The 9,900-nt window shown below is 39.0% G+C and overlaps 2 protein-coding genes across 4 annotated transcripts in view; one reads left to right on the top strand and one right to left on the bottom strand.

Moving 5' to 3' along the window:
• The first annotated feature begins 3,995 nt into the window (after window positions 1-3,995).
• Window positions 3,996-9,415, top strand: LOC100720643 (olfactory receptor 8S1-like). Its single transcript, XM_003476072.3, has 2 exons — window positions 3,996-5,344; window positions 7,081-9,415. The coding sequence occupies exons 1-2, from the start codon at window positions 4,512-4,514 to the stop codon at window positions 7,241-7,243; spliced, it is 996 nt and encodes a 331-aa protein (XP_003476120.3). The 5' UTR covers window positions 3,996-4,511; the 3' UTR covers window positions 7,244-9,415.
• CUNH12orf54 (chromosome unknown C12orf54 homolog) overlaps window positions 5,662-9,900 on the bottom strand; it is a 54,477-nt gene continuing 50,238 nt past the window's right edge. For 2 of the 3 annotated variants that reach the window (XR_010049251.1, XR_010049252.1), the window contains 2 exons: window positions 5,891-6,023; window positions 5,662-5,806 (listed from right to left, as the gene is read on the bottom strand). The gene's annotated coding sequence lies outside the window, so the exon portion shown is untranslated. Of the gene's footprint in view, window positions 5,807-5,890; window positions 6,027-9,900 lie in introns of all 3 variants that reach the window. The other variant, XR_010049250.1, reaches the window with a different exon arrangement.

Here is a 9,900-nt window from a genome sequence, read left to right as displayed (position 1 = left end):
CAGCAATAACCAGCTAGAATATATAATCAACAATAAGATAATATTTTCAAAGGTTTTTAATTTCCTAGGAATGAACCTATTACAGAATACATAAGACTTCTGTGAAAATGAGCTTTTCTCCAGTATATATTTCCATAAAAAGGATATTGCAGATTATTTGAATAAAACAAAGAATCATGCTTTTCAAGGAAGTGTTTCACTACTATAAGTATTTCACATTTTCTCTCATTTAGCCTATAATTTCAATGTGAAACCAAACCAACTTCTTGTTTTTCAAAGATCAAAATAAATAAATATACTCTAGTATTTATATAGATTAATAAGACTAATGAATAGACTATTGAAACATTAATATCTTCAATGTAAAAAAGAAATAAGGTAACAAGAAAATAGCTTGCATTTTGAGAGATATTGCAATGTCACAGTAATAGAAAGATTGAGGTAGACAAATAGAAAAAAAGAGTTCAGAAAGAGAAGATTCCCACCAAAATCACTCCAAAATGTGTAGCTATACTAGATGGTAGAAGCTCTAGCTCACTAGTTTAAGAAAATCAAGCTAGATCCCTACTTTTTGGTATGTTCCTTAGATTGTCTTGATTTTGAAGTTAAAAGTATCCCTTAGTACTAACATTTACTAATTTCCAGACTTTGTTTTAATATGTAAGTTTAAATAAAGTTTAATTTATTAAGTACATTTCTAGGATCAGACTTAAATTTGCCTTTGTGCCTATCAAAAAGAATCTCCCTTTTCTAAGAAAGACCTGTGTATTAATTTCATGTACTTCATCACAAACTTGACTTTGTTTATTGAGGTTATAAGAGAGTGATTGGATGATGCTACAGATTTGACATTAAGTGTTCCTTAGTGGTTCATATGCTAAAAATTTGATTCTCAGATGATGCTAATGGGAAATGGTAGAAACATTAAGACATAGATCCCAGTGAGAAGTCTATAAGGCATTATGGATGTGCCCTCAAGGAGCAGTGGGAAAACAGACTCCTGTCTTTCTCTTTTTACAATCCATCAATGAGATGAGTGGCTTTTCCTACGCCATGTATGCCTACCATGATATTCTACCTAAACAATGTTCAGAAGGATGGACCAATTGATCATGGACAGAAACCTCCAAAATCATGAGGAAAAACAAGCCTTTTTATTCACAAATTGATTGTCTCAGTTATCTTGTTACAATAATGAAAACTGACACATGAGAACTACTCCAGAATTTAATGGTATATTCACATGTCAGAAATACTGAAATTTTCTACTTACGACTTTATGCTCCTTATGTTACTGAGGAAGTATGTGACTTCAGAAGAGCATATTCATCTTAGTTCCTGGGTGCTTCTATGTCTGTGTGAATTCTGATGTTTGAACAACTCATAATCCAGTTGATCAAAAAGATTGTCATATGATGATGGGAGTGTTGCTTTATTCTTTCTTTGCATAACACCATGACACTAACATACAACAGAATAAATTGAGAGTATTTTGGATTCTTAAACTTCACATTTGAGTTGTGTACAATGCCTTACATTTTCAAGGTGAATATAGTTTAAGTTGAGAATACTTTAAAATGCTTTTTCAAAAGTACTTTTTTCTTGAGAGGATGTGGAACAATAGAAACTCTGATTCCTTGTTGATAGAAAGTCCAAATGGAACACACTTGGAAGCCAGTTGGCAGTTTCTTATAAAACTATGCTACCTCTGACCATACAGTCCAAAATCACACTACTTGGCATTTACTCAAAGGAGCTTGTTGTAGCCTAGCTCTAACCAGTGCACCTCCATCTTGTTCTGTATGCGCCACACAACCCCCTCCCCTCCCCATTCTTTTTAGGTTAAGTCTCCATTTCCCATAAAAGCCTTAAGTTTCAGTTTCTTGTAATCCCCTCCCATCCCCTTTCACCTATCTGTAATAAAGTGTGCTGTTCCTTAAGAAATGTTTAACTACAAGGAAATTACAGGATGTCTTCCTAATCTAAACTTGCTTGTTTGCAGGGTTTGCAGGATGTGCCTTCCCCCAGAGGATGTTTGCCTAATCTAAACTTGCTTGTTAGCTCAACCTTTACCTGAACCTTGCTCTTCCCAAGAAATGTAATCGCTGTGTTCCTGTTCTGTAGTGTGCCACCAACCCACCCCCTCCTTGCATTGTGAGACCAGCAGCTGTTTGTGGTTTTACAAGATAAAAACCCTGCTCTTTAGCTGTCAGGCACGCAGTCTTCCATATTGGCTCCCAGAGGCTGAGTCACCAGGCTTGGCCTAAAGTAAAGCCTTTGCTCCCTAAATTTTAATTTCTTGCTTCCTTGGATTTTATTCTGGGGTCCGAGCTATCACAGAGCTGAACACTTATGTCCATATCAAAAACAACCAATCAACCAGACAAACAAAGAAAACAACTCTACACATGGTGTTTTTATCAGCTTTATTCATGATTGCCAAAACTTTGAGATAACCTACATGTTCTTCAATGGGGTAAATGGATAAACTTGATATATTAGCACAATGGAAAATTAATTGGCACTAAAAGGTCAATGAGTTATCAACCATGAAAAGACATGGAGGACCATTTGTTGCACAATACTAAGTGAAAGAAACCACTCTAAGATGACTAGAGTATAGTTCCAACTCTGTGACATCCTAGAAAAGACAAAACTTGAGAGACTGAAAGATAAAAATTGTCAGGGATTGAGGGAGATGAGCAGAAAAAGAGTAAATGATTTGAAGTGCAGTAAAATTACTATGAATTATAATACTAATATTACTATGATACTGAATATGTGACATTAGACATTTGTTCAAATTCACAGAAAGAATGGCACCAAGTGTGAGCTCTAGTGAACACTAATGACTTTAGGCGATAATGATGTGTCAGTATAAGTTCACTATAACAAATGCATCACTGCAATAGAGGATGCTGATGATGTGGGAGGCAATGTATCTATTACAATGGGAAATCTCTGTACCTCCCAATTTTTTATGCACCTAAAACCAATCCAAAAATAATATAGTGTATTACCTTCTTAAAACATCACTAAAAAATGTTATCTACCAATCAGAGCCCTCTTTTATGATACAACACAGAGAATTCAAGAATAATGTAGTGGAGGAAAAGTGGGCCCTGGAGAACCTTCTCAGAACAGGGAAGGCCTCCACATTAAGGTTTTCTCCAGGGAACTCCCTCTTTCTCCATGGTCTAGAGCTGAGCTCAAGTCCCATTGGCCTTTGTTATTTGTAAAGCACAGTTAGAAAGACAATGGGGCTATTATCTTGGTGATAGGTTCCTCCCCTATGTCTTCTAAAGGAAGGATAAAGTCAAAGGAACACCATAGAACCCTAACTATCTCTGCGGCTTTTTGTTCCTGTTTTGCGAAAATGCCATACGGATGTCCTCTCCTGAGCTCAGCTGCTGTTGGACTAGAGAGTCCAGGTGAAGAAAGATGTTACTGAACTCCATCTTTTTATGAACTACCCACACCAGGAACCTGTGAGTGTGCAAGGTATGAATAGAAATCAGATCTTCATTTATAAGCATCAGGGAGGAGGAAAGGCAAGGCTCTAGAATAAACACTAGAACTGTATATTTCACCAGGTGGTTCTCTATTTCTCCTCCTTTCATTTGTTTGTTTGTTTATTATTTATTTATTTTTAGTTTTTGTTTTTGCAGGAGTTAGGTGTCTTGGTAATGCACAGATGTTGGCCCATATCTATTATGATTTTATCAAAACCCACTAGAACCAATTCAGGAAATAGCCTCATCTTTGTAGATTCATGTTAAATCTTGTGGGATCATGAGGAAAATAGAGGAAGGACATCATAAACTCACAGAAGCCTGAAATGGAAAGCTCCTATCTGTCCAATGTGCATAACACTCACCTTTAAGGGCTTCTTGCTGTCTGGCTTTTGTAAAACCAGCACAGTCATGTGCTACCTCTGCTTTTGTTAGTACAGAAGGAGAGAAGAGGTTTATATTTAGTACCAGAGACAAAGGAAGGTCATTTCCTCATCTTTACAGTTATTAAGCTAGAATGAACTTTTGAAAACAATGAACTTCTCCAGTTTTTAAAAATGAAAACCTCAAGTGACTTATTCACATGTTTGCAGGGAGAGAGAAAGGATCTATCATCAGGTGTCACAATAGCTCTCTCAATCATTTAAATATTCATCATGGACTGTCTGGAAGCAGGTCCATCAAACACTTGTTGATTTGCTATGCCAGTCAGTGCTTCTGTGGTTTGACTCAGTTTCCTTTGGAAGAGAGAATAGAACTTCTTTGGGTCCTCAGGTCTACCATCAGCTCCTTCATTTCCTCCTCTTCTTAAGGTAATCCTTGTCCTCATCTCTTTCTTTTCCAGGTCTGAATCTCTACACCCTCACTCTCAGGTTTCTGCTCTGAACTAGGCGTTGCTGACAAGAGAGGACCCGGCAGGGCAGCCTGCTGCATAATCTGTCTGGGTCAGTCCTGAAGCTTTACTCAAAATGCCTCATCTCCAGACATACTCTGTTACTGATGAATCATTTCCGCGTTCTTATCAGTTCTTGTTCCTCTGAAGCGATTGTTGTGTGCTCCATGGGAGTTGGCAATGAGACTTCAGTCACTGTGTTTGTTCTCCAAGGACTGTCCAACAATCCTCAGATCCAGCTGCTACTCTTTGTGGTATTTTTAGTAATTTACCTTCTGACCCTCACAGGGAACCTGCTGATAATGCTAATTATCTGTACTGATTCGCACCTCCAGACTCCCATGTACTTCTTCCTGGGACATCTCTCCTTCCTGGATGCTTTCTATTCCTCAGTGATTGTGCCTAAACTGTTAGAAAACCTTCTTTCCAAGGTGAAGGCAGTATCCTTTCATGGGTGTTTCACTCAGATTTCCTTGGTCATATTTTCAGGGGCCACTGAAGCCTGCCTTCTTTCTGTCATGGCCTATGACAGATTCCAGGCTGTGTGTCACCCTCTACTGTATGTGGTGGCTATGAACAGAAGGGTATGTACTGGCCTAGTGGGTGCATCCTGGGCCTTAGGAATAAGTGCCAGCCTAATGAATACTCTCTTACTAGCTCAGCAGCACTTCTGTGGCCCCAACCTCATCCACAATTTTGCCTGTGAGCTACCCCCAGTGCTTTTGTTGGCCTGTTCCAACCCCTACAGTAGTATCGTCTCCATCCTGGCCACCATGGTGGTGCTGGGCTTTGGCACTCTTGTCCCGTTGCTGGGTTCCTACAGCCGTATCATCATGACAGCCCTCGGGATCAACTCTGCCACAGGTCGAAGCAAGATCTTCTCCACCTGCTCTTCTCATGTCATTGTGGTCACCACCTTTTATGGTTCAGGATTTTTGAGGTATGTCATAGTATACTTTCTAAATACAAATGTCACATATTTTTCACTCTAAGTGCCTTTAGTCTCTAGAACAAGGAATTGCAATGTAGCAGGAAAAGGATCATCTAGGAAGTCAGAAAGCCTGGGCTCTACCTCTGCCTCTGCTGTGGATTATCTTTTGGTTTATAAAGAATTCATTTTCTTTTCTCTGACTCAGTTGACTATTTTGAAAAATGAGTTTAGCAAAAGCTTAAAGACTTTTCCATTTCATTAACCCATGATTTGGGAGTTTTCAAATCATTATTCTTAACCATGTTACCCTGTTTTGAGAGAAAGACCTTGAATTTTGAAAGTAAGTAGGTAATTCCTCAAAGGTTCCAAAACAAGGTAGTTGTGGAGCCAGGTAAATGAAGTCTCATGCTCTTTCCCACCATGATTTTCTCAGACGTAAACAGCTTGAGCTAAGGAGTCCTCTCTCTCTCTCTAAGAAAAAGAATAAATAGTGTCAGGGCTCTCTATTCGTGAACTGGAAATGAACTTGCACCAGTTGCTCAATACTTTTCTCACCTTGTGACTTGGAGGGAAGGCAGAGTATAGGAATGGAAGGTAAGGAATACTTCAGGAGAGTCCATGTGTGCCTGAAGATTCATCTCCCTTTAACTTCTCATACGCCTTAAAGGAACACGGAGATCTTTTCCTGCTACTTCACAGAAATATTAAAGGGGATACAAGAGATAAATATTAAAAGGGATAAATTAAAAGAGTTAAGTTTAAAACTCATGGTAAAATTGAGTATCTTTTTAGCCAAATGGGTTACAAGGACTATTCTTTGTACCATCTATATTTATTCCTATAATACTACCACTAAAAGAATAATAACAATAATAATAATAATACTTTGAGAAATAGCCCCTTAACAAGATAGGCCTCAAACTTATCTTATTAACTTTTTATCTTTTGCATAGCACTTTATCTCCTAATTTATGTACCAATCTTAACTTCTTTTCTAAGCCACATGCCAAAAGAAAAGGAAAAAACCACAAGAACAAAAGTTTATTTCATTAAGTATTTTGAATTCTTTTTATTTGTTTATGGTTTCTTTTGAGATAAGATCTTGCTGTGTAGTTTGGGCTGGTCTTGAACTCACTATAGAGCCCAGTACGGCCTGGAAGCTATAGTAATGTTTTGGCCTCAGTCTCTAGAGTGATAGGACTAGAGGTGTGCACCATCACACTTGGCTTTCCACTAAGTACTATAAAAATCATATACTAGAACTATGAGACTAATTCCCATAAGTGTTGGGAACAATGGAAGCAATGTGAAATAAGCATGATGCTGAGCAAGGAACAATCATCACAAGGGGATAACACAGTATGTCTTTAGTAATGTGTATATATGGGGAGAAAGAGGAAGATTTATATCATCATGACAACTATTAGGCATGATGCTTTGAAAAGTATGGAGTACTATGAGAATGCATGAAATTATCTGATTTGTTCTGATCTAACCTGAAGCCCTTGATAAGCTGCAGAACTCTTTCCTTGTGGCAGCTCCTGTAACTTTCTGAATAAGATCACTTGGGTTTGGGGATGTTTGAAAGCAGAAATAACTTATTTCCATATGCCACCACCAGTAATGGTCAACAGAGCTCTGAGGAATGCCTTTGCATTCAGCAGCCATGGAAAAAAACATTGTTGCCAACTGTATTGTGCTGATTATTCTGAACTCAGTGTGCTCCTCTGTGCAATTCCTACAAGGTACATGACTCCAGCATCTGGCTCAGCATTGGAACAAGTGGTATCCCTTCAGTACAGTGTGGTGACACCACTGCTCAACCCCTTCATCTACAGCCTGAGGAACAAAGAGGTGAAGGCAGCTCTGCAGAGGATGCTGGCCAGAAGGCCCAGGCTGATCTTGTGACGTGGACTGCTCTGCTTCACCAGGAGGAAAAGATACAGAGCACAAAGAGAAGCAAAGAAGAGCCAGGAAGAGCCACCACTACTTTGCTGTCTCAGTGCTCAACCCTTTCAGAGAGAAAAGACGTGGCTTCTGTTCATCCAGTGATCTGTCCTCAGACAAAGGAAATGAGAACACCTCCACAATAGAGCAGGTGACACTGCACAAGACAATCTTCAGGTCTTCACGGGCATTTGATTTTATATCTTATTTCTTCTCCTTCCTATCTTTCCCTTCTCTCCATCTCCCTTGTCTCCCCTCTTTTGTTTATGCACAGAATGTAAATCAACTCATCAGGACACTAGCTAACTCTATTATCCCACTGCACTCTACTATCCCATCCAGATACTGTGAGAGCTAATTGCCCTTTATTCCCATTCCAAAGGATCCCTGGCAAATCCGTATCTTATTAACAACTTAAGAAATAGAATAAGATCTCAGTTTTCCTGTCTTCGTTCTTAAAAAGTAGCCCCTTAACCAGACCCTAGAAAATCCCCACTGCTGTGGACAACCTAAGGAATGAAAGAAGGAATAAATCATTGATCCATCTGACATCTTTCTCTTGCATGATCCTAGCAAGCAGGTGGAGGTGAATATTCCCCTTTAAAAAGTGCACTGAAAACAGTACCTTTGTCTAATGTCTTCTGTGCCCCTGTATCTGGTACATCCTGACACCGTCAGGATGTGTTAGATAAGTGAAAAAATAAGTGACTGAGAGGAAGGAAAAGTAAGAGTGCTATGAAGAGGAACATTTAATAACATGCCGTAATCTCCTATCTTCACAACAAGACAGGTGTCAAAGGAAAGCAGCGGGAAGGAGAAATCAGGAAAGGAAATAAGAGACTGGATATTGTAAAGCACCATTCTGAATCTTTCTCAAACAAATCTTGGTTAATGGCCTGCATTCTGACCTTTATCTGAGGCTCCAACACGAAGGTTGGAAAATTTTTGATCCATGTCTGGTTCATGACCTCATTCCAGATCTAGAGAAAAGCAGAGTTGGATAATACAAAGCAAATACCCAGCTTCTGTACAACTGGATACTTGGTTCCCAGTAGATACTCAGGAAGAAAGTGGCAGTTTCTGTCTCATTTCCACTGAAAGACCAAGAGGTCTGTGATAGTCAATACTACTTCCATTAGGAGATGAGAACGCATCCTCAGTGGAGTGTGTGTTTAGTATGCATAAATCCTTTAATTCACAAATATTTGTATAACATGCAGTACACTGTGCAATAATTGAATGGACTTTTTTTAAAGTTTGAAGACTGCTTTCATTTATGCTAGCTTTGTGCCTGTTCTTGACCCTTGAATCAGACTAAGGTCTTATTTATAAATAAAACTCTTACTTCCAGGTTCCTTCAGGCTCCCAAAGATCACGGTCTCATAGATTAGCATCCTTGCCCTTTCAGGTATGCTTTCCCAGTCTCTGTAAGATGAAGGCTGATGCTGTGGTTTGGATGTTGCATGTACCTCAAGGCCCACTTATAAAGGCTTGATCCATGGCCTGCAGCACATCAGTATTAGGAGATGTTTTAGGATGTGTGACCTAATGGGAGCTCCTTAGGTCACTGAGCATGTGCTTTCGAAAGAGGTTGGAGAACTACAGGTCTCTCTATCTCTCTGTTCCTCTCTCTGTCTCTGTCTTTCTGTCTCTCTGTCTCTCTCCTCTCCCTGATCTTCCCTTTCTTTCTCCTTTAGTGTCCTCCTTATCCCTGTCCCATTCCCCTCCTTTCTTCTTTCCTTCCCTCCCTTACTGTCTACCCCACACAGTGGAATTCCTTGACTTTGAACCTCTAAAACAATGAATTAAATAAAACCTTTCTCTTTAATTTAGATGCCTCAGGTATTTCACTGTAGTAATACACATTTGACTAATATAATCCTGGAATGACCATCACAGCCCCAGCTTTAGTGGCATTCCTGTTCTAGCTCCTTGATGGAGGTGGTCCCTCATATTGTCTAGAGCATGTAGCTGTGTCAGATTAACAGGTAAGAAATAAATACTCAGTATCAATGGGTTTAATGTCCATCCAACTCTGCCTCCTCACATACACAATACACAGGGCGTGTATGAACCCTGAGGACTTTGGGAAGCCTGGTGTCCCATACTTAGGAAGGGAAACAATGAAATGCTACAGAACATACCTTATACTATGTATATGACTAGTACTAAGTTATTCCCTAAGAGTTTGTTTTTATTAGGTTTAGGGGGAATGGCCTTGCTATTGCTTGTCTATATTCACAAGTTTTCTAAATATGGAATTTCATTTGGGAGTCAGTGGTTTATTGTTATGACAAGGGAAGCATCATCTGAATGGTGAAAGCCCCATATGGTATTGGGGTGGGAAGAATATAATCAACAATATTAGACTTCCTCTGAAGACAAGGAAGGTAAAAGGAAAACATAAATTTTATATCTTAATAATTCATAAATGTGGTAAATTACATTATAGCTTTGGAATGCTTGATTGTCAAAGCAAAAAGAAATTGCAATAAGAATTCTAGACAAAAAAATTCCTTTTAAGATGAGTAACTGAGTCTCAGAGGACAGAGATGATCTGCCAATATGTAGGTTATCAATGAGTGGCACAAAAAACTTTAGGGCCCAAATCCCTGATC

The sequence above is a fragment of the Cavia porcellus genome, unplaced genomic scaffold, assembly GCF_034190915.1.
Source record: "Cavia porcellus strain 051 isolate PalLab524CR breed Dunkin Hartley unplaced genomic scaffold, mCavPor4.1 scaffold_8, whole genome shotgun sequence".
Taxonomy (NCBI): Eukaryota; Metazoa; Chordata; class Mammalia; order Rodentia; family Caviidae; genus Cavia; species Cavia porcellus.
This window is presented reverse-complemented; position numbering and strand designations above follow the sequence as displayed.

Coding starts and splice junctions, on each gene's coding strand:
- LOC100720643 (XM_003476072.3), top strand. CDS start 4,512: ATGAATCATTTCCGCGTTCTTATCAGTTCTTGTTCCTCTGAAGCGATT. Junction 5,345..7,080: donor TATGGTTCAGGATTTTTGAG/GTATGTCATAGT, acceptor AATTCCTACAAG/GTACATGACTCCAGCATCTG.